The 27565-nt window shown below is 42.5% G+C and overlaps 2 protein-coding genes across 5 annotated transcripts; one reads left to right on the forward strand and one right to left on the reverse strand.

Annotated features, from left to right (window-relative positions):
- Nucleotides 1–557: 557 nt before the first annotated feature.
- Nucleotides 558–13355, forward strand: PCID2 (PCI domain containing 2). Of its 2 annotated transcripts, none has more exons than XM_074535920.1 (14): nucleotides 558–727; nucleotides 2189–2278; nucleotides 2828–2901; nucleotides 3593–3658; nucleotides 4203–4244; nucleotides 4681–4735; nucleotides 6606–6709; nucleotides 7291–7366; nucleotides 7487–7628; nucleotides 8640–8740; nucleotides 10750–10823; nucleotides 10985–11110; nucleotides 11321–11448; nucleotides 12434–13355. In XM_074535920.1, the coding sequence occupies exons 1-14, from the start codon at nucleotides 692–694 to the stop codon at nucleotides 12538–12540; spliced, it is 1221 nt and encodes a 406-aa protein (XP_074392021.1). In that variant the 5' UTR covers nucleotides 558–691; the 3' UTR covers nucleotides 12541–13355. The 2 variants fall into 2 exon arrangements, with proteins under 2 accessions (XP_074392021.1, XP_005488059.2); XM_005488002.4 differs by having other exon boundaries at nucleotides 559–727; nucleotides 11321–11444.
- PROZ (protein Z, vitamin K dependent plasma glycoprotein) lies at nucleotides 9676–23993 on the reverse strand. 3 transcript variants are annotated; one of them, XM_074535918.1, is made up of 9 exons: nucleotides 23835–23993; nucleotides 22136–22299; nucleotides 20781–20805; nucleotides 17823–17936; nucleotides 16419–16550; nucleotides 15112–15197; nucleotides 14906–15029; nucleotides 13923–14400; nucleotides 9676–10607 (listed from the first exon to the last, which is right to left on the reverse strand). In XM_074535918.1, the coding sequence occupies exons 1-9, from the start codon at nucleotides 23899–23901 to the stop codon at nucleotides 10592–10594; spliced, it is 1206 nt and encodes a 401-aa protein (XP_074392019.1). In that variant the 5' UTR covers nucleotides 23902–23993; the 3' UTR covers nucleotides 9676–10591. The 3 variants fall into 3 exon arrangements, with proteins under 3 accessions (XP_074392019.1, XP_005488060.1, XP_074392020.1); XM_005488003.3 differs by lacking the exon at nucleotides 9676–10607 and having other exon boundaries at nucleotides 12433–14400; XM_074535919.1 differs by lacking the exons at nucleotides 9676–10607; nucleotides 17823–17936 and having other exon boundaries at nucleotides 12433–14400.
- Nucleotides 23994–27565: the final 3572 nt, after the last annotated feature.

Consider the following 27565-nt stretch of genomic DNA (forward strand, 5'->3'; position numbering starts at 1 on the left):
AAGGGTGGCCGGAACAAAGTGCCCCTTCCCGCCCACAAAAGCTACCAGCCCGAGAGGCCGCCCGCGCCCTGCTCACCGGCACCTGCCAAACCCAACCGAGCCCAGTGAGCACGAACACGGAGCATGTCCTGGTGTCATACATCTCCCTGGCGGCAGCGCCTTTAGGAGTCAACCCGCTCGGGAGTTTAATGCTCAATTCAACTTTTTCCACCCAAGTTCACCGCGACGCCTCGCCAGCGCTCCCGGTGGGCAACGGAGCTAGCGAGGAGAGAGGGGAGGCGAGCCTCCATAGCACTCCCGGGGAAGTAATCGGAGTGTCCCGCCACGGGGCTCCTGCTATACGGAGGGCACAGCCCGCCCGCTGTCCAAGCCGAGGGTAAAGGGGCAGCAGGGTGACAGCGACACTACTCAGACCGCACCGCAAGCCCTGAACACACAGCCTGCCCCAGCGCACGAGGTTTACCTCCGACGCGCGCCCTCTGCCCCGCCCACTGCTCACTCCCATTGGCTGTCCGAGTGAAGCCACGCCCCGGGCCCGCGGTGGGCGGGGCAGCGGCCGCTGGGGGCCGTCACGTGACGCTCGGGGCCGTTCCCGCCGCCCTGGGATCCGGAAGCGCGCGGGAGTTCCGGGAGTGCCGGGGCTCGCGCGGTGACACCGGTGTGCGGCCCCCGCCTCAGCTCCGCTCCTTCAATGGCGCACATCACCATTAACCAGTACCTGCAGCAAGTAAGCACGATTTTAAAATTATTTTTTTAATAAATCTCTGGGCCCTGTGTGAGTATGCGGGTTTGCTGTAAATGTGGTGCCTTGGTTAAGGAATAAATCACCGTAGGATGAGTGGGGAGGTATATTCATTCAGTGTGCGTGAGGCACACACCGTCTGCGTGCCAGGGATGTGCCTGAAAACTGTGGGGGTTTCTGAGGTGATTATGGGTAAGAACGGCCAGGAGGGCTCTGTGTGTGTAACCAGGGCCAGGTGCAGCTCAGCGATTTCAGGGATGCGGGCTCGGAGATGCACAGAAACGCGGACACGAGTGCTGCCATGGATGGATGCATGGCTGGAGGGGCAGGAGCCGCAGGGGTTCCAGCTGGATGTCAGTGACAAACCTTTGTGTCCCCGCTCTGCTGGCTCTTGCTGGACCGTCGTGTTCTCGTCGCTGTTACCATCCTACTTCATCTGGCATTAGTTAAGGCACAAAAAGAAAGTAATTGTTTGGGTCTTAATCTCCAAAAATGGAGCGTCTGAGATCTGCCAGGACAGCGGTCTGCTCTGAAAAGTCCACGTTTTGTTAGGTTGACACTCCATTGAACTCCATTCAAGAGGAAAAACTATCTTGCAAACATAAAATTACGTCTTCTTCTTCCTGAAATAAAAGCTAAACGCAAATTTCTGAAATAGTTTAAACAGTTGATTTTTACTTTTTTTCTTACTATTTTAGTCTATGGGATTTTTTTCCCATTTGGTATGAGTATTCCATACCTCAAAAATATTTATTTTTCATATTGGGAGACAAAAATATGACAAAGCACAAGCAATGGGAAAGAAACTCTTAAGAAGTAATACCTGAAACTACCTCCATAACTGAATAAATTTCCACCTTGATGTCACAATAACCTGCCCAAGCAGACTGCTTTTACAAGGAATTCTCTTTAGCAGGAAGCAGAATTAAACCATTCTTCCACAGAATATAACATTTACAACCTTAGCAGGTTTCAAAAGGATTTGATACAGATAGAATATCAATCTAATATCAGACATTGCCTTTGGAATGATATTTACATGTTAAATCTTCCTGTCTTCATTTTAAAGCATTTCTCAAAGATTGCATCTTTGCCTCTGTGTTTGATGCCTATAAGTCCAACTGGAACTTTAAAAAGCTTAACCAAATCTGCTGTTTTACAGTGCTAAACCCATGTACATACATATGCATGCATCCTACAAATAAGGAAAAAAACACAATGGTGTTCTCTCTACCTTCTCCCTGAGACCTTTTTGAACAATAGGTGTATTGGAAATACAAAGTGATTTATTCAGTTTTAAGCCTTTAAAAACTTGCATTTGATTTGATATTAATATGTATGAGCAGTGGTAACTCGGTGGTGGCTTCTGTAGTTGTTATGTTGGTTAAATATGTTGTGTGCCTGTTGCTGGATTTTTTTCTGTAATGTAACTGTTTACTTTGGTAGGTACAAGAAGCCATTGAGACCAGAGATGGTACATTTTGTGCAGAATTAGTTTCATTTAAACATCCACATGTTGCAAATCCAAGGCTACAGGTGAGGATGTGTTTTTTGTTTTACACTGAGTTTGCCTAGCTCCATGTGTGGGTTCCTTTCCATTGGAGAGAAACTTCAGAAATCTGTTTCACAGGCTGAGGTAGGATCCCCATACAGGCTTGCTTCCCTTTTCTTTTTACAGGGGTACTATATATAATTTTTGTTTTCTGGTTGGCTCTTTGTGTTTCATTTTGAATTGTTTTATGGACAGATACAGTTTTGAATGTCGTTTCTGACCAGTATTAGTTATTAGCATAGCACCATGGAAGGCACTATGGACAAAAAAGGTAAGGGCTTGGTGTTTGTGTGTTTTGGATGCTTTTATTTAAGGCTGGCTCTGTTCAGGTTCTGGAGACAGAATGCACACGAGCAATTCATTACTCTGGGTAGGATTGCTAATGTAACTTAAAGTTCTGGTAGATGCCTACTAGAGGTCTCTTCAACCCTAGCAAATCTGTGAGAACTGCCATGACAAAATATGCATATGATGTTCTGTTTCTGGTGCATTGGATGTTCCTCTAATGTTTTATTGATTTATTCTACACTTAGCTTCCATCTCCAGAGGAGAAGTGTCAACAAGTTTTGGAATCACCATATGATGAAATGTTTGCAGCCCACTTAAGGTAAAGATGGGCCCAGAATGTAAAGTCAGTTGTGAGGTGTGCAGCAGGGATGGGGAAGGATATCCTTAAGTTTACTTTCCTATTTTAAAGGGCTTACACCTGAAAACTTGGTATTTATTACTCTTATAAATAATGCTAGAATTGCAGGAAATAAAGACTTTGTTTCTCCTCTCCACATAAAGTTTGCTCTATGTACCTGGCTATCATCTGTGTATGGCCATTGGCACAGCATTGGTGTCAGTGCTTGCTGTTTCCCCTCTGCCTACTAGCTGCACAAGAATTTGGAGTGAAATAAGTGAGGGAAAGAAATATTTTTAAAAGGGAATTTTAATGATAAAAGTACTCTTAAGAGAGCTTAGTATCTAAGTAATTCTGCGAGGCTTTTACTAAATAATTTTCTGCACCTAGTCTCTTTCAACAGTCTTGAATTTTTAAAATTTAATCTTGGTGACAGTGTCAATAAGTATTAGCTTATGTCGAACAAATACCTATTCATCTCTAGCATCTGTTTTCTACAATTATCAATCTTAGTGCTCTATTAAAATACTTGTGCCAGTGTTTTAGGAATGCTTCTAGTCATATTCCTTTGTGCCTTAAATAACCTGTGAAACTTCATGCCTGGTAGGACACAAAAATAAGTATTTCATTTATGTATATTTTCTGATGCACTAATGCACCTTTTCTTTGACAGGTGTACTTATGCTGTTGCAAACCATGACTTCATAGAAGCATACAAATGCCAAACAGTTATTGTCCAATATCCTTTTCCATAAATCTTGCATATTGTTTTCAGATTAACTTCTTGTAGACTAAGTTCTCTTTATGGTTTTAAAAAATGTGATAGAATGTGGTCTGCTTCCCAAGTCACTTCAGTTGTTTAGGTTTCTGAGCAAGGAAATCCAGATACATTCTTCTTCCAGCTTTCTATAGGGTTAAGAAAGAATGTTTTACTTGGCTCTAAAATAGAATATTAATTCCTCCCAGAACATAGGAGAGTCTCAAGTCATTATGATACCTTGCAGTTTGTACGTGGCTGGAGGGGAAGATATTGATAAAAAAACTTCTATCTTATCTCTGCCAGTGTTCCTTACTGCTGCTGCCACTCAAAGGAGCTCATGGCTCTGCTCATGTTCCTCCATGGCTGCAACTCAGCTCCTCAGCTTCTTGATGGTGTTTTGATTTCTAGTCTTTCATGAAGTCATATATGGTACCACTATAAGTCATATATGGTACCACTGAATAGCTGTTTCTCAAATCTGTGCTTTATTTAATGGCAGTTTAAATTTTCCTAAATGCAGTACATCTTTCCTGCGAGCATTTCAGGCACATAAAGAAGAAAATTGGTGAGTACATGGTAGAAAGCTACTAAAAAATAGCCTCATCTTTTCTTAGTATAATACCATTGGAGTCAAACTAAAACTATACCTCTAGTTTTATTTATCCCCAGTGATGCTAAAGTTAAGCCTAATTGGCTTTGTTGCCTGGTTGAGTTTTCATGTTCAAAGTGTGGAATCTAAACATCTGAGCTTGATTACATAGAATGGTCCATATGTAAATACATGAATGATTTGTTCAAAGAGAAGTGGAATTTTATTAAAGCCACAGTAAAAAAGACTTTCGACATAATTTTTGTAGTGTAGGGTTTCTCAAATGCTGAGATCTTGAAGAACTGTCCTTTTCTAATTGTATGACCAACTAACAAAAAAAATTTGCTTATTTCTCATGTTTTACTTATTGCTTGAATTGCACCTACTAAGTGTACTATGATTTCTTTTCCAGGGCCTTACCTATTATGTATTCTGTAGCCCTTGATCTTCGAATTTTTGCTAATAATGTAAGTAGATCTGATTAACATCCTTATTACTTTTATCTGTTTGGTATTTCCACTATAGAAATATTTTTACAGAGTTTGTTACACAGTCTAATTTTGCTCAGTTCTCTTTAACTCATTGTTTAGGATTTTTTGGACATGCTAAATTCATCCAGTCCTATTGAAAAGTGAGGTTGTTCAATCTGTCCACCTCCTATTTGCAGATGGAACTAGAGGAGTTCTGAGGACCTGAATGCAACTCCCAGCAGTTGCTTAGAACTTATGAAGGGATAAATATTTTCTTTATTGAGTGGCATATGGTGTAAGTCACTATTGACATAGTGACTTACACCATAGTGTTTTCCCTGGCATTTGGTGGAAATTGGAGGTGTCACAGACAACCAAGATGATTCAACCATTCACCAGATCTGAAGAGGGAACTTTCTGCTCCCCTTTTCCAGATGTGTGCACCACTTCTGGTGCTCTTTGGAGCCCTTGGTGAGCTCATACAGCTGCTGACATGTTAATAATCCCCAAATTTACATAATTTTTCTCAGACTGGTGAATTTAAGTAGCTTGTGTAGGGATCTATTGAGAACTTCTAGGCCATGGTAAGTGGCAGAGCTGTGATTTTGTTCACCTGAAGCATTGAAGCTAGGGTTCAAGTGAGGTTAGGGTTTGACAATATCCAGTATTTTCCCCTCATCACTCTCTCGTGCCCACTTACCCACAAAACCACATGTGGAATGCTTGCACAGGGAGTATTTTCTGTGTTTGTGACTGCTCTGCAACAAGTCTCAGTTCTCAGTTTGAATGAGGGCAATCCATATCTCTGAGATGCATGAGAAAGGGTAGTGTTGAATCAGTCATGCTGGAGGTGTTTTGTCCGGTTTATCTCGGCTGTTTGAGGGGCCTGGAAGGCCCGGGGTGGCCTTGGGGCAGCCCGGGTATCGAAAGACGAGAAGAGGCTTCAGTTCTTCTTTCTGGTTTTATGTTTATTAATTGTTTATCTAAAAGATGTTCTTTCAGCCACCAGAGATCTGCTCAGCAGTCAGCCATGGGCACCCTGTCTGCCCTCCGGGGCAGGCACCTATCTTTATACCCATTGTGACGTATACAATATTTATCATTTTTCCCCAATACCATCTATCCTAAACCCTGTTTCTCACTCTCTAATTAACTAATCCCTTCACCATTCTCCCTGTGAAGCCCTCATCCTTGTCGTTTCCTGTGTAGGGTTAAAGTCCAGCTACCAGACACTTCTGGCAACATTCCAGGAGTCCCGAGCCCCCCCAGGGTCTCGGAGGCTCAGCATCTCAGGACTGAGATCTTGAGATCCGACAGGGTCTCTTGACAACTGATTTTTTTTTTCCCTCTTTCTGCTGTAACATATGTTTTATCTTTCTTCTGGATGTCTCAAGTCCCAGCAGTGTGTGTCACTACTGGAAACTGTTGAATATGGTTTAGAAATAGCATCTAGTCTTTGTGGCTGTGGAGAGAAACTGAATTATAAATTCTAAGACTCAATTCTAAAACTTCATAATTTCTAAAACTCCATAATTTTTTCCAGGCTCTTGGTCTTTGTACACTTGAGTTGAAGTGTTAATGCTCCAATTCAGGTGTTAAATCGGAATTTAGGTTTCTGAGAGCTGCATTAAGCTGAGTGTTACTAAAGGTAATAGTGATCAGTGCTATTTTCCAAGGACTGCTTGGTACATGTCCAGGAGCCTCTCTGAGTGTTTTCTTTTGTTCCTCGAGCTTGACTGCCTTCTAGATGTGGGAGGTAACAGCCATGACAGATCTCTTGCTATAATACTTTATAAAATGCTAAATTAAAATTAAACTTTGCAGCCCAGTGAGCCACGATGTAGAATTGCATATTGTTTTTTGCTAGGCAGATCAACAGCTTGTGAAGAAAGGGAAAAGCAAACTGGGTGACATGTTGGAAAAGGCAGCAGAGCTGCTGATGGGCTGCTTTCGAGTCTGTGCCAGCGACACGTAAGTGAAGGTCCCCCTGCTGCACTTGCACTAGAAAATTGCTAAAAGCTTAATGAAAAAAACTTTTCTCTTCTCGTTTATTGTCTTAATCTCTTGACTATTAACTGCAGAGGGAGAACCCTCACTTCAGATTCAGCATTCCTAGCAGGGGTTGTTGGGAGGGACTGATTATGTCCCTGTTTCTCAGGAAAGGTGATTAATGCTTTAGTTGTGAAGTTTGCTCCATTAGAATTAATTAGATGGAAAAGAGGTGGCTCTGGTTTCCAGTGTTAGCAATTTTAACACTTCTGAAGTGGAAAAAATGCTTTTTTTTGGGTCTTTCTTTCATCTCAGGTATTATAAGCCACTGCTGTGCTTGTGTATGTTATCTGCAGACTGGAGAGTGGACCCTGATGCAGATGAATAATACTCGGCATGACATCTTTTCATTATGTTGAGAAAATATATAGCAGAGCTACACCTATGTTTACCCTAAAAATGCTATGGAGTGAATATCTATGGCATAAATTTACTGTGAGGACAAAGTCATTCTTTTCTTACAGTGTTCAGTACTAGCAGATTTTTCTTTTTCTTTGTGACAGTCGAGCAGGCATCGAAGACTCCAAGAAGTGGGGCATGTTGTTTCTTGTGAATCAGCTGTTTAAAATTTATTTTAAGGTAGGCTTCAAGTCTGGTAAGCTGTGTTTTGTATTTCATATTCTAAGTTAAACCCACCCTGGTTTTATATTATACCGTCTATCTGCATGCTGATTAAAATGCTATTTTGTTTTTCAACAGATCAACAAGCTCCATCTCTGTAAGCCCTTAATTAGAGCAATAGACAGCTCAAATCTGAAGGATGAGTACAGCATGGCACAGAGAGTTACCTACAAATACTATGTGGGACGCAAGGCCATGTTTGACAGTGACTTTAAGCAAGGTACTGTGTGCCACTTTAAAGTCTTGCTGCTTGGCATGAAATCTTGCTGGAGTTGTGTGTGTGAGACTCAGAATTGCACTGATCAAAGGAAAAGTTATGCTGAAAGGTCCAAGCCCACAGGCTGACTCAGAACAGAGATGAGGTTTCATGACCCTTAGAATTGTAGTGTATGCCCAGCTTTAAAATATTTGTGTCACTGAAGCTCCCTACAGTCTTATGCATTGTGTGTGTGCATTACAAAATGTGTGAGTATCCAAAAGAATAGGTTTGTAAAGGTTTTGCAAGGGAGCCTTCAAATCTCCAAGTTGCTGTGTGCTACATAGAAAATCTTCAACAAACTGTAGTGTAGCAAACTCTAGTTTCTCGATCCATTGATTTTGGAAGATGTACAAACTGCATTTCCTAAATTTCTAATAGATTTTGCTTCTGGAGCTTAGGGGTACAGCTTCCTCACTAACTGCAGCCCTTGACCAACATCTGTTCTGGAGCTGGCTCTGTTACTCCAAACTGTGTTCTGCCTTTCAGCCTTATTATTTCTCTCTATCGGTGGAAGCTGCAGAGAGATTTTCATGCTGCTATGCTTTGTGGTATCACTGGCACATTTCTGCAGCTCAGGAGATGTAGGCATTGCATTCAGCTTTCATCTCTTGAAGAACCTAATCTCAATTTAGGAAGTAGAGTGTATTACCAGCACTTCCTGAGATTCTCTGCTTCTGTAATAGGAGCACAATAATATTACTGAAATTAGCTGAAAAATCCAATATTACTTGTAACTGTAATGTCTGACATGAAGATCTTGACAAGTTTTCTTTGACTTTCTGAAGGAGAACTTACCTTTCTAGTAATACTTTGTATTTTGTGTGAATCTCCAACTTGATGTACTTTGAGTGACGTGATTCTTTTGTAAACATTTTCCAATATTATGCGGTCAAGAGAGATGGACATTGAGCACAGAATTTGGGTTACAGATTAATCCATTTTTGTGGCTGATTTGTGTTCTTGTGCCTGCAGCTGAGGAGTATCTGTCATTTGCCTTTGAGCACTGTCACCGATCTAGCCAGAAGAACAAAAGAATGATTTTGATCTACCTGCTGCCAGTAAAAATGTTGTTGGTGAGTAGATGCTACTTTCCTGAATAAGGGGAAGGGGTACACATGCAGACTGTAGAACTGATGCTCAGTATTTTCTTGGTTTTCCCTTAGTGGAATTCAGAGGCTATTTTACTCCTATAAGAGCCAGAAAATGCACACCTTGTTATGTGAGGGCAAAAAGTGTTGAGTTGTCATTTACAGCAACATGGGAAAGGAGATAGGAGGGGAAATAACACAGCCAAACAAAAAAATACCCACCCACAAGCAAAACCAACCTCGCCCTCCTTTCCCCCTGTCTTTCTCCCACCCTTCCTAAGGTTGCAACCTGATCTTACTACTTTAATGAAGGTATATTTGAATTCTTTGGAGAGGCTCTCAACAGTGTGACTTCTGTCTTGTAGCAGAGTGCCTCTCTGCTGATCAACGCACACAAAGGCCAGGGAAGGTGTGGATTCAATAGAATAAAATTTTCTGCCTCTTTCACTTCGTGGAAGAAAGGAGGGTGTGCAAACAGATGTCTGAGGACTGTTGAGAGGGGTTTGCCACAACTACAGCCTGTCTTTGGCTTTTTTATTTGTACCTCCCTACATTTTCCCATTCAAGGCATGTCAGAAGGATCATGTGGCAGAGCATTTTGGTTCTGAAAAATCAGTGAAGACTTGTTACTATTTGATTATTTCATATTTCTATTAAAAGAATTAAGCACCTCTGTTTCTTGTTCCTGTTTTTTACCATGTGCTGTGCTAACATTTGTGTATTCCTGAATTAGTGGATTATGCTGAGTATTAATTCATTGTGACTGAGGGGACAGGAACTAGATTTTAGAGTTTTCTGTTCTGGCCCTGTTCCCAAAGCTACCCATGTAGAATGTTATCACCTGCCTTTATTGAGTTGCCATTTTCCACCTTCCCCCTGGCCTGTTTATGACTTCCCTGCTTTTTCCTTTCAGTGCTCCCTTTCCACCAATCCCTTGCTGTGTCAAGTGGGTAAAGGGGGAGTATAGTGGGTATGGTAATTAACTTCTGTTTTCCTTATTTATTTGTTGACTTTCTTAGTGGTTGTTTTCAGATCAATCAGTGGTAGGGTTGATAAAGGAAAAAAAGTCTTCCTAAAAGCTTTATTAACAGTCTTCCTAAATCTTTGTCCCTGTCCCAACTGGGTGCCTTAGACTGGTTGGTCTGTTAGTGCCTAAAATTACTGTGGCTTTTCTAAAGCAGTTTTAGTGTACAAGAGGCATTAAAGAAACTAGATAAAGGTCATTGTATTTACAGTTGCTTTTTTTAAATCAGAGCCCAAAGATGAACACTAACTTCAAACTACCAAAATAGCTTGTGTGTTGGTTTTTTTGTTCCTAACAGCTCTCAGTAAACCTGCAGCTCAGTTCTGCTCTCAGCTAATCCTTCGTCCAGGAAAGGAGTTAGCAATAGCATAGCATGATGTAACTAAATTTAAAGTCTGACCAAGTCAATGTGCATTCTGATCTTTGCTGTGCAAGGGATAAAAGGCAAAGTTTCTTTTTGATTCTGTAGATGGTTCAGTTAATTTTGTTTCTTTAAATTTATTGGAGGCATAGAGAAGAAAAAAATCTGTTACAGACTGAGATAACAATTGACAAGGCTGAAGCACTGCTTATATTCCTTTGGAAATGCTTGGGATTCCTGCAGTTCTTCTGTTTGTAGATTAAATTATACAACCGTGACATAAAATTTGAATCTGCCAAGGCCTCATGTCACAGGATCTTGATTCTACAAGTTTGATAGTTGCTCCCTAATATTAAGTATCAATTGTCCCTAAATCATGATAAATCAGTAGTTACTGTGATTGTGCTACGAGTTGTTTGAGAGAGATGAAGGAGTTGTCTTGCAAATACTTTTATTCACTTCTTATTCTGTAGCAAAAAAAAAAAAAAAGTGGTTAAAAATTCTTTTTTCCTCTTAACAATTTTTTTTTAGCTAGATTTTTTTTACTAGATTCTATTTAAAATGTATTTAACTTTACCCTGGAAAACTTGGACACCATTTATTTTTCAGGGCCATATGCCAACAGTTCAGCTCTTAAAAAAGTATGACCTTATGCAGTTTGCTGAAGTAACAAAGTCTGTGAGGTATGATGCTTGCTTTTCTGCTTTGTGTTCAAAAAGTGTTAAGTAAAAAGTGTTCTTTGGGGTGATGGAGAAAGGCAGGGGAGGCATATTCCTACCAAGTCATACTTTCTTTCCTCACTGCTGTCAGACCTTCTCACTTTTTCATTTCTTTATCCTTGCAGTGAAGGAAATCTTCTCCTTCTGAATGATGCTCTAACAAAGCATGAGACCTTCTTTATTCGATGTGGAATCTTTCTTATCCTTGAGAAGCTGAAAATCATCACATACAGGAATCTCTTCAAGAAAGTGTAAGCATAACAAAAACTACATTTTTGGAAAAGCAGATTTAATATAGTTTCACCTGGGACTGGGGTAGAATTGTATATGCTCCTTAGATCTCTCTGAGAGAGCTGACTTCCTGTTAAGGTGAATTCATTGTAGAAAGACCATTTTTCTAAGAAACAGAATTTTAAAGTGATTATTTTTCAATAACACATTTTTCCTGTTGTTTCTTTCAGATATTTACTACTCAAAACTCATCAGCTGTCTCTAGATGCTTTTCTGATTGCTCTGAAGTTCATGCAAGTAGATGATGTTGATATTGATGAAGTCCAGTGTATTTTAGCTAACCTCATTTATTTGGTGAGTGCTCACCACTTGCTGTCTGGTGCTTCCACACTTCTGACAGTTAAAAATATTACATAGAGAATAACAGTTTATGACAAAAACCTAATCTGTAATCTCAGGTTTTCTTGTGGTTTTTTTTTGAGAGACTTCTGCTCAAAGTGAAATGTTTTCATTTGCCCTGAGGACTTCCTCTAGTTCCTGCCTTTTTTTGCAGGAATCAATTAAAATTGAAGTTGAATTCCACATTATAAATTCAATGCTGACATTTCTATATATGCAGAAACATTGATTTAAAAGTACAAACTTTCCAAGTGGCACCAAAACGATTTGTTCTGCATTTGAAGTAGGAGACTCTTGGTCTTCTCATATTGGAAAAAAGTACAGCTAGATTTCTTTGGTTCTGTTCCACATTTTGTCTTTTACTCTAAATCAATCTCAACTGCTTATGAATGGATAAAAGCTTGAAATATAAATATTTTTATTAAATCAGAGGTTGTGAAGCATCATTGTAGTGTCAGCAAGAACATTAGCCACTACTCTGTTCCTGAAACATTATTTGATGTGGTCTAGGTCACTGGGAGATTTCTTTCACTGTTACAGCACTGTGTCTGAAAAGGAAGTACTATGTCATTTAGTTTATTAGGTATTGAATGCTGATTGGTTAAAATTCTCATTTTAAAGTGAGCAAGAGTGACTTTAGAAACACTTTTGTGGAGTTCTGTCTCTTGGAGGCAGTGTAAGCCCCCCATGGGGGCCCTGGCAGGAGGCTCTCAGTCTGACAGCACCCTTGGTGCACAAACAGGGTGGTGGCTCCAGCCTTGTGCTGCTCTCCAGAGTGACCCAGTTACCTAAACTGGAACCCTCATGGATATTTAGGTGCAGTAGTGCTGTGGTGAGGGAGCATAAACAGCTCTGCTGTGGTTAGCTTGTAGGAGTTTGCTTGGCTTGTGGGGATTGTGTTACCAGCTCCAGGTACTAACTCTGCCTTTTTCTCCCTCTGCCAGGGTCACATCAAAGGCTACATCTCCCATCAGCATCAGAAGCTTGTGGTCAGCAAGCAGAACCCATTTCCTCCACTGTCAACTGTGTGTTGTTGAGTGTTGCATCTTAGCCCTGCAGGTGCTCTTCAGGTACTCAGCTTGCCCAGTGGAGCTGCTCCCAGTGACCCCAGGAGCACTGGCAATGGCCTGGTGCATGTCCAGGACTGAAATACCAGGAACTGGTTGTGGCTCCTTTCCCAGAATGGCCAAGGCTGCCAGGGTTACAAAGTGCATTGAAATGAAATGTTGACTTTGAAATGGTTGTTTCCACAGGCTTTCTAGATCATTCAAAGTATCTCATGAAGAAATAAAGCAAAGCATTCCTAATTCCTTCCCAACTACTTAAAAGCTTTTATAAAGTACTTCATGTTACTATTTCTGTGTTTATCCTTCATAGAGAAGTATCAACCTTTGTTACTTGTGTTAATCCGTTCTTCAGAGTGGAAGTAGTGTTTTCTTACATGGTTTCCATTTTTTTAAGTCTCAATAATTTTGCTGGTATTAAATACTCTCTTCAAACTGTCTCTAAAAAATAGAGAAGTGTTTGACACTTTTACACACTATTACTGTGTCAGTAATATATATGGATTTGAGTGGTAGACACCCACAGATGGCTTTGGGATTCTTTTTAATTCTTGTCATATTTTGTTTAATTTTTGTTATGATGAACAAAAACTCATGTAGCTAAATTATCCATACTCTGTTTTATTTTGCTTCTGGGGAAAACACTACCACTGGATCCAGTATTTTAAGTGTTACTACCCTGGGGGTTGGTTTGTTTGTTTGGGGGTGGTACAATATAACTTTGTCCAGACTGAGATTTTAGTTTGGGGGTTTTAAAATTATTTTAAAAACAAATAAAACATTTATTTTTTGTTGTCTTTGATAGTTGGGTTTTATTTTACCCTCTAACTGACATGGGCATCATTCATAAGGGAAAACATAGATTCCATGTATGAGGGGAAGCATTTTTTTACTGTGATGAAAATGTCAAGTGCTACTTCAACATAGACATTTAAAAGCTTGACATTCCCTATGTCTTTTACGTTTTACTTGTATGGATCCTGAAAAAAGAATATGAATTTGCTGAATCAAACCTCAGGGTACTAGCAACATTTGAAATCCCAGAAAAAATACTCAACATGTTTTGAGGTTTAGGATGAACAGTTCTGGGAAATTTTACATCAGTTTTTAGTTCAATAACTAGGTTTACTGTATCATGACTCAGAGTACTGTGTGGCATCAGAAGGAAAGACAAACAGGCTTTTCTGTATAAACTGGAGTTAAATACATGTCATTGTTGCAGCTTCCATTGCTGCAAATAGTAGTAGAGTCAAATGGGAGTACTGGCTGCATCCACATGTTTCCTTGCAATGATTGGTAGGAGCTTGGTGCTTGGGAGTTGGTTGTGTTTGTGTTTTACTTTATTTTTTGTTTAACCCATACCATGTACCTTGCAGTGTTGGTGAAAAGCAGCGTTTCCCAGTCAGTGTCTTCCAGCGGCCAGGATCCCAGGATACCAGTGAGAAACCACGTGCCCTTGTACTCAGTGACCAAAAAGCTCCCTCCAGCCAGGTGTTTGTGCACAGCCTCCTGGAGGTGCCCACAGAACTGCCTGTTTGTGAGGCTGACGTTGAGGATTTGCTTGCAGTCCTCAGCAGGCAGGTATGAAACCTGCAGCTCTTCGCCTTCAAGTTCATCACCCTCCACTCTCCAGCCACTGACTGTAGCAGCCAATTTTGGAATTAAAACGTGTTCTGCAAAGTCTCTCTCAGGGGTGCACACAGGAAGGTGGGAGCTGTCACACTCAACGTGCTCTTGAAGTTGTAGCAATGCAATATTGTTCTCACCAGTGTCTTCATCGTAGCGGATGTGGATGTGCTTCTCCCTGATCTGCATTATCTTCCCAGTTCCACTTGTTCCATTAGGGCCTGTGGAGCAATGACATTTGTCTGCTCTTAGGAATGGTCTATCAGAGACCTGAAAGCTGCATGCAAGCTGCCTGGTCGTGCTGAGAAACACGTGCAGCTAAAGGCCTCTTCCTCTGCAGTAAAGGGAAACGAGGAATAATAACACTGGCAGCTTTTTAATGCTGGTGGGAGCACAAATAATTTCAGCAGTAAGGATGAATATACAGCACTAACGTGGATTTTGGCATGAAACAAGTCACCACTAAATCCACCATGTAAGCTGATCTCTGAGTGCTGAGTTCTGCGCTGTGCTCAAGAGGCACTTTCTGCTTGCCTTGTAAAGGGGAATGGGGGGTAGCTGTAGTTCTAGCTCAGATACTCGACTCGAGGTGCTTAAATTAAATAACATCATATTTGTTTCCTTTAACAGTATTTTTATGCAGCAAGAAGTTTAGTAAGCTTGTTTAAAATTTAGCTTGTCTGTACTGAAATGTGCTGCAGCAAGAAAAAATGTTTGATCACCTACCAGAACCAACCCTGACTTGAAAATGGCCGTGCAGAAGGGCACACTCTGCTGTGGTCAACACGAAGTTACTTTTTAGCAACACTCCTCCACAGAAGCCTTTCCCTTCTGGGTTTAGCAGCAGTACCTAAGAAAATGCAAAAAACCCCAAGAGATAGCACTGTCCATGTGAGGGTGAAGTGATGGATTTCATGAATTGCTGGGAATACCTGCCAAGGAAATCGCTCATCACTTTTCTTCCTGGTTTCACTTATAAGGTTATCACTGTCTTGAAGTCTGCCACATGCACATGCATCTAATGAATTAAAAAAAAAAAATCAAAACTTCATGCTGTATCATTTCAAGATAGCAGTGTCATTTCAAGATAGCTAATACCTGTAAATGCCTAGACTTTGGGGTTCTGCTTTTGGACAGAGGAAAAAAAGAATATCAATTTCTCAGCTGGTGAAAATTGGAATAATTTGTTTGGCAATTGTAGTCATAATAGTTTAGCAATGGGCTGAACATGGTCACTGTGTTAGGCTTGTAGTGAGCAGGTTTCACTGTGCTTCATTTCACTAATGAAATGAGGCTTCCTCTCCAGCCAACCATTAGCACATCTTGCTTTTTCATTTTGTAGCCTGTATTCACATTGTGTCAAATACCTGAGAGCTGTGGCCCAGCCTGGACAAGGTAAATGCTGGTTTTTCCTTGTTACAGCTGCCACTCTAGGGACATGCATGCCTTTCTCATTGGTCCAAACAGCACACATGCTTTTTGATTGGATCACCCAGTTACCTGCATTTGTCACACTTCCACTTGGTTTGGGTTTGGGTCACACACACTGGATCCTGTTCAGGTGAAGCTAAACCACAGGGCACCTTCCAGGTGCACACAGCTGCCTGGTGCTCAGTCCACAGGACTGAACTGGGCCAGTTTGATGTAAAGCCCACCTGAAGTGTGCACTGAGTGTGGACATCAGTCTGTCACCACCAAAAGTGTGGCTTTACAACTGAACTCCTATTTGGCTGCCCCAGTTGTGCTACTACAGACAGGTCTAAATATACTGCTCTGGTTTTAGTAGACCTACTTTGTAAGGGGATGAAATTGAATGAGATACCTAATCGGAGACTGAAGAACTAAAAAGGGCTACTGTTTCAAGCTAATTAAATTGGCAGCAAATGTTTCCCTTCATTTATTAGACCATGGGTCACCTGATAGGAATCAATTGAATTTCATTCCCAAGCAAACATGTTCAGCAGAATTGCTCTTTACCAAACACAGGAGTGGAAAACCTGGTCCAGTGAGTGATGTGTAGGGTGGTGCAAGTCTCCTCTGCTGATTCCTACTTAAACGTTCTGATCAAATAACCCTTCTATTGCCATTACTTTGGCATCTTGGGTGGTCCTCCCTAGATTCCTTATTCTAACCAGTAATATTGCTTTAGGCTCAAAGCAGGCTGATCCCATCTGTTAGATGGTGGCCTTCCCACCCAGCCCTGAGCAGGTGCCCCCCTTGCCTCCATGCTCACACCTACCTAATGCAATGCACTGTTTTTTATCCTTCCCCAGCTCGTAGCCATCAGCACAGGAACAGCGGTAGGAATCCCTTCCTGGATAGCAGAAGTGGTCACATCCTACCTTTGCTTGGTGGTGACATTCATTTTTAGCTAAACAGAACAAGCAGAAGAAAAACATGGAGTATTCTTTCATCTCTTGAGTCCTCTGTGTTTTATTTTTTATTCCCTTTGTGTGGATGTTGGTTGAGACTCTCTTTGGTAGTATTTACCACTGGGATTTTTTCCCCCTTGTTAAGCAGAACTTGGAGGGAGCTGAGTCTCTGCAGCATTCACAGACTCTTTGCAAACTGTGCTCCCCCTGCAGCTCCCTGCACCTCTGAGTTCTGGGAAAGGGTGCCAAGGATTTTTAAACAAAACACCAAGTGTGTGCAGCAAGGGGAGCTGCTGCACCTTATGAACACAAACATTGCTGGAGAAAGAAGGCAGCTAAGGTTTCTGGTTTTGACAAAAACATGTAGCACTCATTTTGCATACTTGTTTGATTTTGCATACATCAGCTACCAAAGATAAGAAAAAAAGAAAGGGAGTATGAACTTCAAAACATGCTCGTCTTTGCGTAGCTAAGCAATCACTTAAATCTTTAGCACAAAGCAACTGTTATTTGATCTAGCTTGTAGGTAGCAAAAAATCTTGTATAACAGGGCTGCCTAAGGCTCTGAGATGATCTAGTTCCCAGCACTGGTCCAAGCTGTGTCACCTTCTGTGCTCCCCAGAAGCTGGTCACAGTCACACCCCTTATACACAGAGCAACCCTGCCTTGCTGCAGCCAGGGCGTCTCCCACCCCAGGGGCCCTCTGAACCAGCAGAAATCCTGATGTCAGGGCTGGAAAGTAGAACCTGGCAGATATAAAAATGTAGTATCTGGCCTGGGGTTTTCATGTGCCAGAGCACATCTGTTTTACTTTATGCTTTTCACTTGCACTAGAAACAGTCTGTTTTCTGGAGTCCTTCTGTCCTCAGGGACTGTCTTGTGGGGGTGTGTGGCCTCTGAGGCACCAGGGTGCCTGGGAAGCCACCCTGGCTTGCAGCCTTGGTCCTTTAGACCAGGGACCACAGCAGCACAAGCAGCCAGGCAGCACAGTGGAGTGGCCGGGCTGGCTTTGGGGTGTACTCATGAGGTGGTTTGGTTTTCAGCTCTCTTGCAGCATGCCCAGATAAGGGAGGCTCAGGGCACAGAGACAGCCTCTGGAACTTCAGGATTCCATAATGTTTTGTAGGCAGGCAGCACACATGACCCTGCTCTGCCAGAACCGTGTGTTTTACCCAAAACCATGGGAAGTGGCACCATGGGAGAGCTGGGTGTGGTTTCATTGGGACAGCCTGTGACAAGATGGGGCTCCTCAGAAGGGGGCAGTGCCTTACCAAAAGCACAGTTCTCGCCCTCGTAGCCCTCAGCACAGGTGCAGGTGTAGCCACGGATGCTGTCCTCACACACCCCATTGTGCTGGCAGGGGCTTGAGGAGCACCTCCTGCCACCTGAAGAAACGGAGAGGGAGGAGTCAGCACCAGCACAAATCCCAAATTGCACAGCCTCCATCCCAGCACACGAGCTGTTCAGAGAGGCCTTGTGAGAGCAGCTTGAAAAGAAATGGGCTAAGTGCCACTAAACTGCTCCCCAGGGGTAATTTTAGCTCAAATCTCCTTCCAGAGGTGCAGCCCCTGGCAGAGAGGCTGGGAACTGCCCACAGGCAGAGCCTCCTGCTGGAGGATGGATGCTGTGATTCAGGGAAAAGGACTGTCACAGCTCCTACCTTTTTATAAATGTGATATAAGACTCATATCACATTTGGTCTCCCATGTTAAGACTGATACATACTGGATAGAAAAAGCATCGAAATTATAGAGCAAGTGTGCAGCAAGCAACATCAAAACAGGAGGAAATACAACTTTTCTATATCTGCACAATTATCCTGCAGCAGCTCAGACACTAGCAAGCTTGCTCTTTCTGCTGAACTGAGCATTGAAACAGGAGGGTGTCCTCACTGTGACTGAAGCACCAGGCAGAGCTGCCAGTTTCCCTTCAAGCTGCTCTCAGGAATGACTCCTAAGCAGTTTGAAAACATGAACCAAGTAACAACTACTTATTATAGACATAGGCTATCAGTGAGCAAGCCAGGAGAGCCTAACCTGGGATGTGCTGTCCAACCTTTCTAAAAATTAACACCTCATCAGAGAGGTTAATTCAGTCAGCAAGCTGCCCTACATGATTTTGGGGATGGAAAAGTGAAAACTCTCCCAGCTACTGGGAAAAACCACCAATCATGATCTGCCTAGGCTATGGGCACACGTGTCTTTGAGTGTATATGTACTAAAATGCTGGCTGAAAGAGTTAGCAACCCATCTGCAGTCAGATGCCACCAGCACATCCAAGCACAATGCAGGCCTCCAGAGAGGGTTTTTGGGTGAATTGGGGGAATCTCACCTGCACAGCTGAGCAGGCAGAATTGAGGAGCTGGAGCTAGGGAGGGGTTACCCCTGTAGCCTGAAGCAGTTAGATGGATTCAAGCCTCAGAAATCTGTGCTGGAAAGAAAATAAATCCAGCACCTAGCTTTATTAAAGGAGGAAAGAGAAGATTAAAAGAAGTATAGAGAAATTGGCCTGATTTCTGTTATTACTGGCAAGCTATGGTTAAACTGTAAGCACACAGCAATATTAAAATGTGGGAAGTAAAAAACAACGAACATTTTTCAAGATCAAATAATTCAAACCATTTAAATCTAATCATATTATATAATAGGGGACCTAGGGGCAATCAGTGAACATGATATAATAGAAATGTCTCCAATGATATTGTCATCCAGCGAGCAGACTGCTATAAGGCTTGCACAAAACTTTTGGGAAGTGGTGTTTAAAGAGAGACTGGCAATGGCCAAGTTTATACTGTTGATAAAAGAGGATCAGGGACAAGTGTGAGCTCAAAGTGCCCTGACAGCAGACATCCAGCAAGGTGCCACTGCATCAGTTTTGACTTGAAGGGACAAAACAGTGCAGAACAGAGCTAGGGGGTGACCCAGCAGTTGGGTGGGTGCTCAGCCTGTATAATAAATAAGAACAAACAAACAAACAAACAATTACAAGCTTCCTCTTGTGTTCACAATGCAGATTTATCCACTGCACCCTGGACTTTCAGGGGAAAGCAACACAGATACCAGAGGTCTAGAAAATGAGATTATTGGAAAATGAGATTATTGGAAGACAGGATGAACAAATGTGTTTGTTTAGCAAGGAGGAAAAAGCTACTTTTCAAAGGCAACACTCTCCAAAATGTTAGAGAGGACACCACAGAGAAGGAAACACACACTGCTGTTCTTCAGGAGGAAGACAGAACATATTGCTTTTAATTACAATAAGAAAGCCACCCCTGAGGCTGAAGTCAGTAATGTGTCCTGATTGTGGCCAAGCTTGTTTGGAGGGATCATTCTGAACTGGTTTCCCTTCTCTCATCCTAGGCTAGAGAGGAAGCCTGCATGACATGCTTAGTACAAATATCCAATGACTCAAATTAGAAACTAATCCCACCCTCACAGAAGTAATAAAATGCCAGATATTTAGCATCATTCTTCATAACCTCTTTGTACCAATGGGATTCTTTTATGCAGTGGCTCCCAGGACTAAGAAATTTAGTGGCTTGTGCAGAAAATTATTACTGACTGCTGGTTTTGCCACCTCCTTTTCCACTCTTTAAACCTAAGACTAGAAATTGATAATAGCTAAATTAAAAACAAGAGAAAGACTTGGGATGAAGCATTCAGAAAAAAGGGAGGGAATAGGGCACAGTCACCATGAGCTGGTGCCACAGGCTTCCTGTTCAGGTGGCATTTAGTTACATCAGGCCCTCCTCAGCTTCTACAGATTTCTTGCCTTGGCACCTGACAGGGAATGATGCAATCCCACCGTGCAGAGTTTGTAGACAGCTCAGTAGCTTTTAATGTCTATTTACCTTGTCCAGGTTTAAGTGCTAATTCTGTATTTGGGAGATTTTGCTGGTAGAACTGTGCTGTTCTATTGTATCAGCAAAACATACTTTCTCATGTCCCAGGCTGTTTCAGATTCAGTGAAAGAAGTAGCCTATTTACTATGATAACCTTTACTCATCTTCTACTTTTATTGTTTTTGCAGATTTAAATGGTCTTTCCTGTATATTTTCCTGTATACTTTTAAAAAATTATTTCACATCAAGAACTTTCCTTCTGCTTTACTACAGACATGACAAATAGACATTGATTGTTTCTCATAGAATAAATTCTTAGAAAACCAGACTGAATCATGTTCATAATGTGACAGTACCATGAAGGAGAGAAATCAAGAGGCCAGCTTACCATAGTAGATATCCCAAAACATTTTCTGGGTGAAAAAAAAAAAAAAAGGAAATTAGATTTTAATTCTCAAGTAATGTAATATGTCATAAATATTTTGCTAAACCAAAAAACATGTTATGAGAGAATATATACAGTGGTTTAATGTTTACAGAGTTGCACAACTATAATGTGCTGCTAGCAAATATACACATGAGAAGGGAGGGGCTTTGCCTACTGCTTACTTTATTGTTTCCTAAGAAGCTGTACAGGAAAATAAACACTTCACAGGCCAGAGAGGAACAGCTGGATCCTTTAGCAATGCAGCTCCCTGAAAACACTGGCTGGCTATTTTCTCTCTGGCGTGCAGCAGCCTGGGAAGGGACCCCATCCTGTCCCATCCCTGTTGGCCCTGGCAGGTGCTGCTGGAGGCAGAGGGGTCAGCAAGGGCAGAGCTGTGGGCACCATGCTGGCCACCTCCGCCCTGTGCCCTGCATCTCCCTGGGTTCTGCAGCTGGCCCTGGAGCTGCTTTCCCCAAAGCCACACCTCTGCCCACCCCTCCTTCCCCAAAGCACCACAGCTGCCCATGGCAGCCCTACAGCTCTTTCCTCTGCTTTCCCTGCAAGCAAAACTCCATCCAGGTCCCCATTAAAGGGCACAGCATCCATCTCTGTATGTCTGGAGAGCCCCTGCTGCAAAGGAATTTGCAGCTACTCACCAAGTGAGCTCCTCTCTATAGGACCCACTACTTGCTGGTGCATTCATTCCCTCTGTCGTCATAAAATCACAGAATGGTTTGGGTTGGAAGGGACCTTAAAAATCATCTAGCTCCAATCTCCTGGTGTGGGCAGGGACATCTTCCACTAGACCAGGCTGCTCAAAGGCCCATCCAGCCTGGCCTTGAACACTTCCAGGGATGGGGTTCACACACCAGTGCCCCTGGGATGAACTAACTCCTCTCATTTATTCCCCATGCTGTATGCATTTGCATAAAGGCATTTGAGTTGGGCCCTGATGAACCCAATTTACTGTCTGGAGTGGCTGGAATTCCTTTGTGCTGCCCTCCAGGTGCTCCTCTTCACCTCCTGGTCCCTAAGGGATGCTGATGCTATATTTCTGTGTGTGGTCAGCAGCCACATAATTTACTAATACAAGCAGCATGACACATCATTTTCTGGAGAGGACTTGAACAATATCAGAGCTGACCTCCTCATTTCCATTTTGACCATGGAAGACACCTGCTTGCTGCCTGCTGAGATGGCAAATGCAGAGATTTCACATGGAGAGAAACCCAAACAAATGGAGCAGTCTTGTGTTTCACAAGTAAAGTATCATAGCAGCAGTTTTTATTGCGCATGCAGGGAAACAAAATACTTACAAGCATTTCATCATTTTCAAATACTTCTCTTGCTTCTTCATGTGTACATCTCTCTTCTAGGCATTCTCTTTCCAAGCTGCCTTGAAGGACCTCTTCCAGAAGGATGGAACTGGCACGTCTCTGTCTCTTGATAACACTGTTTGCATCATGAGCTGATATAAATACTGGAACATTGGATGACAAAACACTAATATAAGTACTTAGATTAATTTCCTTATATACTTCTACCTTCTTTTTTAAGAAAAATAATTTTGGCTGATTTGGGGTTTCAGCCATATTAAACTTACATAGTTAAGGAGCTCTACTGTCTTAGCCCAAATTCACCTGAGGAGCTGAGAGTTTTTACTTCTGGGGAATGCCTGACTTGCTCCCAAGCAGGGGGAATTTGAAACCCTTCCTGCACAAGACATACAGAGCAGGGAGTGGTGGCACAGCCAGGGAAAGGGGGAAAGCATTATTATAAAAGGCAAAGGCTATTTTGTGACTGCATAGGGATCTCAGATGCATTGGTAGAAGTGAGTATTAGTGGTATTAAGTTATGGTGGTGGATCCAAACTGATGCTCTTTGGTCTTAGTTCATGGCAATTTTTGTTTTGCTGAGAAGTGAAGCCATGACATGGCTGAGTTCTCAATCAATTCTCTCTTAAGGGGAGTAAAGAAAAACTAACCCTCAGCAATGCTCATAGCTAAGAGGGCTATATTCCATACCACTGTTCATGTGGAAGACACTGTAATCTTTCAGATTTGAGTAAAGAGGAGGAGAGACCAATTAACAGATCTTAAAACTCCTTTTTGCAAATGACACCTCCATCAAAATCTGCCTGCCAGCTGGGCAGCTGGTGCCAGCCTGGAGCCTCATCTTCCCCATGAAGCAATGTGTGACCATGTGTGTCAGCACGTGTTTGCCAGTCCTTCTGTGCTTGGAAAGTAAATATGTTGGGGCAGGGGATATTCAGGGGTTTTTTTCTCTTTTATACAGTGTTTGGGCACCCAACACTGCTGGTTGAAGTAATCTGTAATCATAGAACTGGAAAAGGTGAGAGCAATAGCAGAATTATTCCAGCACTGTGTACAGTTATTTAGTTATCTTTTTGAAGGATATCCTATAAGCAACTGTCTTGCACATGATATTAAAAAAAAAAAAATCTGTTCTGCATTTTTAATTTTATCTGACTCCCAGCACGTATTTCTGCTGTGCAGTGGTTCTGCCACATCCAGCACAGCTGGCAGTGAACTTCTGCTGCAGCATGTTTTGACTTTCCTGAAAGAACACCATCTTTTTCTTCCTTGCCTAGCTCCTCCTTATTTTTGATAAACCATGGAGGATTAATACAGAAACATAAACTTCAAATTATAAGAAGCATGCCTATTGGCCTCTTCCATAGGACTCTCATTTTTATTTCAGCAGCAACTAGAAATATAAAACAAAATTTGCTTTAATACTTGGGACACTCAAAAAATTGTAAGGAAAGACAAAATATTACCCTGGCATAAATTCTGGTACTTCAAAACTGCATTGCCCCATTAGCTTACAGCAGTTTTCACTTAGCTGCATGAAATAAACAGCAGAAATTTAAAGAAAATAAGGCACAGATTGTTCTCATTGATTTCACATTATACAAGGTACAAAATTACCGGGGTTTTTAGAAAAGCAGCAGCACAAATCAGAACCAAAGGAGCAAAAAAAGGAAAGCCATACCTGCCTGCTCTGTCTGAGGGAAAAGGGCAGAGAGAAGGAAGAATATCATCCAAGAGCACCTTGCCATGGCTACCCTCTGAGCCTCAGGTGCCTGCCTGCATTCCTGCAGATCCTGTGGGAAATGGCTGCAGCAGAGATGGTGAAGTTTAAAGTCCACCTGCTCATGAGAAAACAAAACCTCTAAGGGCAAATCACGGCTGCAATGTCAACACATGGGGAAAAAAACCCAAAAAACAAACCCAAGGCAAACCAAAGAAATCATTGCCCAGCTCAGTAGCACAGCAGTGCCCTCCTCTCCGTGCCCTGGCCCACTGTGGGGCCCTTTGCCAGTGCCACTGAGAGCTGCTCTGGGATCTGGGTGTTCCTCCCGTGCCCAGCACTCACTTACTGTAACACAGCGTGGATGAAGAACAGCACGAACATTTCTTTGTGCCATACCAAAGCACAGGCTGGGCAATGACCTCAGGGACCTGAGACCTGGGACCACTTGCCTTTACCTTCTTGTGACAATGAAAATCATCCCATGCATACAACAGCACAGCCAGTCTGGCTCCCTTTGGCATGAAAAATATGTCACCACTTGATGTCAGCACAGGACTTCACAGAACCCAGCACAAAAATGTGGATCCGCAGATTTATTTATTTATTTTTTTAAAGAAACCATTTACATTTCACAAACCTAAACCTATGTCAGCTAAGGAACTCTTGTAGGTATAAGTTTGTCATTCAAATTGGTTTAATATTAATAACTCAGAGCTTCAGAAGCTGTATTGTCACAAGATCTTTGTTTACATCGTCATTTACCTCTTGCTGTGGGATCTTTTTTACAAGAGATATCCCTTGACTGAGCAGCTGTGTCCTTGGGAATGGGACACAGTGTACTCAGGTATGCATGGCACTGACTTTGCTTTTTCTGTATTGACATCAATGCAACAGGCTTACATTTTAACTTTCATATTACTATGGAAAACTTCATAAAAAGGGGGGTTTAAAAGGGCAGTAATTTCCTCATGGGTTTCTTTATAGAGAGCTACTGGGATTTCTTTTTCCCTTCCTTTAATTACCAGAGTGAGCATATGGTGATATTTCATTATGGAGTCCTGCACCCTGTTTCCTGCAGCCCTGCTTAGGGGTTGCCTTCCTCTTGAAGGGTTGCTCATTCCAGGATGAAGCAGTTAGTAGTTGCTCAGGAAGAAGCAGCTCAGGGAGTTAGTCCTGGTCAGCAACTGGTTCACATGGAAGTTGTTCCTTGCCCAGTGCAGCAACCCAGGGGAAGTGGGTTTGGAGACCTGCTGCCCAGACAGTGATGGGGCAGGGATGGGGACATGTCAATGCCATCTCCTGCTATGGGCTGGCCATCAGCCCTGCTGCAGCACGATGTGCCAAGGGCAGCTGTCCTGAGTAACCCATCACATGCTTATTTGGAAATGCACACCTCAGCTAGTGAGCTGCTTAGTGCAGTTAAAATGGGTACTGATTTCAGCTAAACACCTGGATTGAGATCAGCCAAGTCTGTTCACCACCTGCAGAAAAAAAAATAAAAGGTTTTCTTGCCAAATCCAAAGTGCATCAGCATTTCTAAACGAGGAGGAACTTGTGGCTGTTTCAAAAGAACATCAGCACTCTCTTTGTGGTTTGGTTACAGATTGCAGGAAACCTTGCAGGAGCAAACAGGGGAAGGAATGTAACCCCAGGGAGCTCTGATTTTCTCCTTTGGCTGCTGCACTCATAAGAAGACTGTCAGCCTACCCTCAGGGATGTGCAAGTGTCCTGATGGCCTGACAGTGAAAACAAAAGCCACCTTGGAACTCCTCTGACATTTGCTCCATCCCCTGAAGTATTCAAGGCCAGGCTGGATGGGGCTTTCAGAACCTGGTCTAGTGGAAGGCGTCCCTACCATGGCAGGCAGTGTTGTATGAGGTGATCTTTGAAGGCCCCCTCTCCCAAAACCCTTCTATGATTCTATGATCTCTGTAGGTGCAAGCTCTGATATTTTCTGTGCACATATTGTTAAAAATCGCTATTTTTGTTAATATTTAATTTATTAAAATTCATTATTTCTTTACTTCCACCTTCATGTTATTTTTTTTTACCTTTTCTCTCAACCTATATATTAAAATTCTTTTCCCTACCAAAATTCCAGCCAAAAAACCTGGCAATGGAAGAACCAGAAGATGACAGAGCACATGCACAGACAGCATCATTGCACTTCAGCTCCTAGTTACAGTTTCAGCGATGGATAAGAGTGGTTGGTAAGATGTTGAATTTTGCTCTGAGATAAGGAATATCCCCTCATCCCTTGTGAAAAATGAAGCAAAGTGACTTTGGAATCTGTGACATTTGGATGAAGATTTTTTTCCTCTAGTTTTTCTGGTAACATCTCCCCACTGGTCTAACCCAGAGTTCAGGATAGAAATTATTAAGGACGGCTCTCAGAGGAGCCTAAACAGGAGATTTTTCAGGCAAACTCCTGGAACACTGATGCAGTCAGAAGTGGACAATGAAGAGATAAGAAAGCACTTGGACTTTACCCAGAGTTCAGACTTTTTAATGCAGTTTCCTGTTCCTCTGTCTTTCTGCCTGACTCTCTCCACTGAGGACATGGGGCAGCAGCCTTGCAGCTGTGTCCAGATGCTATAACTTAAATTGTTCCTTTGACCAACCAGTCACTCCTTCTGCAACAGATTCAGCAGGAGGGAAGCCCTAACATGACCTCAGCAGCACCAGTGCAAAGACTGCATTCAACATCTTCCACCCGCAGCCCAGACATCTGTAACTGGGTGGTGGAACTGGCTTTTGCCATCAACCTGACTTCCAAGCCGTGGGAGACATGGATTCTGTGGACTTGGGCAACTGTCACACTGCTGGACTGCTTTTGGAGGTTGACTTCTGCATTTATGACAGGAAAAAACTCTATCTGTATTGAAATAGGATGGCAAAAAAAGCTTATTCAAGTTTCAAAGTGCATCTTTAGGATGACTCGAGTTGAAACTCTATCCTATGTGTGCAGACCCAAAGAGCACTGAGGCAGAGCACTGATGATGTGTCCCTGGCTGTGTGTCTTGAGTGAGGATTGCAGTTCTCTGAGCAATTAAGCAGCTGTGGTAAGTGTCCCTGCAGACAGAATTTGTTCTTATCTGGTACTGAATATCTGAGGAGGTTGATGATGGTGTTTCCTGCCTGGTAATGCAGACTGGGAGGTGAGGAAGGAGAACCTCAGATGATTGATTCCTCATGAATGCATGTGGAGCTAAAGACAGCAATCAAAGCCCATCACAGGTGTCTGTGCCCTCTGTAACTGGTTATGAATAAACCAGGAGTGCTGCAGAACTGGGACAAGTGGCCATGGAGGGCTGGGTGGGAGGAGAGATGGATGGCAATGGGGGAATGGGTCAGCAAGGGGCAGCCCTGGGTCATGGCCTTCCTGTAGTCCCTGGGACACATCCCAACCTGGCACACTGTTCCATGTATCAGGCTGGTTCTCTCTATAGGACTGAGCTATAATCAGAGGTTTCAAAAGAAGTCCTGTGGAAATTCAAACAGGGGTATATCCTTTAGAGCAGTGACGTCAGGGAGTGACATTTGCAGCCATCAGGGGCTGAGCTTCTATCCATGGCTTAAACACCACGACCTACAATGCACTGTCATTCCTGAATCGAGTTCATTTCGCAGCCTGAAGTTCAGGATGTGTCAGAGAGAAGTGGCAGGCAAATAATACAAATAAGACAGAC

Source organism: Zonotrichia albicollis, chromosome 2 (assembly GCF_047830755.1).
Source record: "Zonotrichia albicollis isolate bZonAlb1 chromosome 2, bZonAlb1.hap1, whole genome shotgun sequence".
Taxonomy (NCBI): domain Eukaryota; kingdom Metazoa; phylum Chordata; class Aves; order Passeriformes; family Passerellidae; genus Zonotrichia; species Zonotrichia albicollis.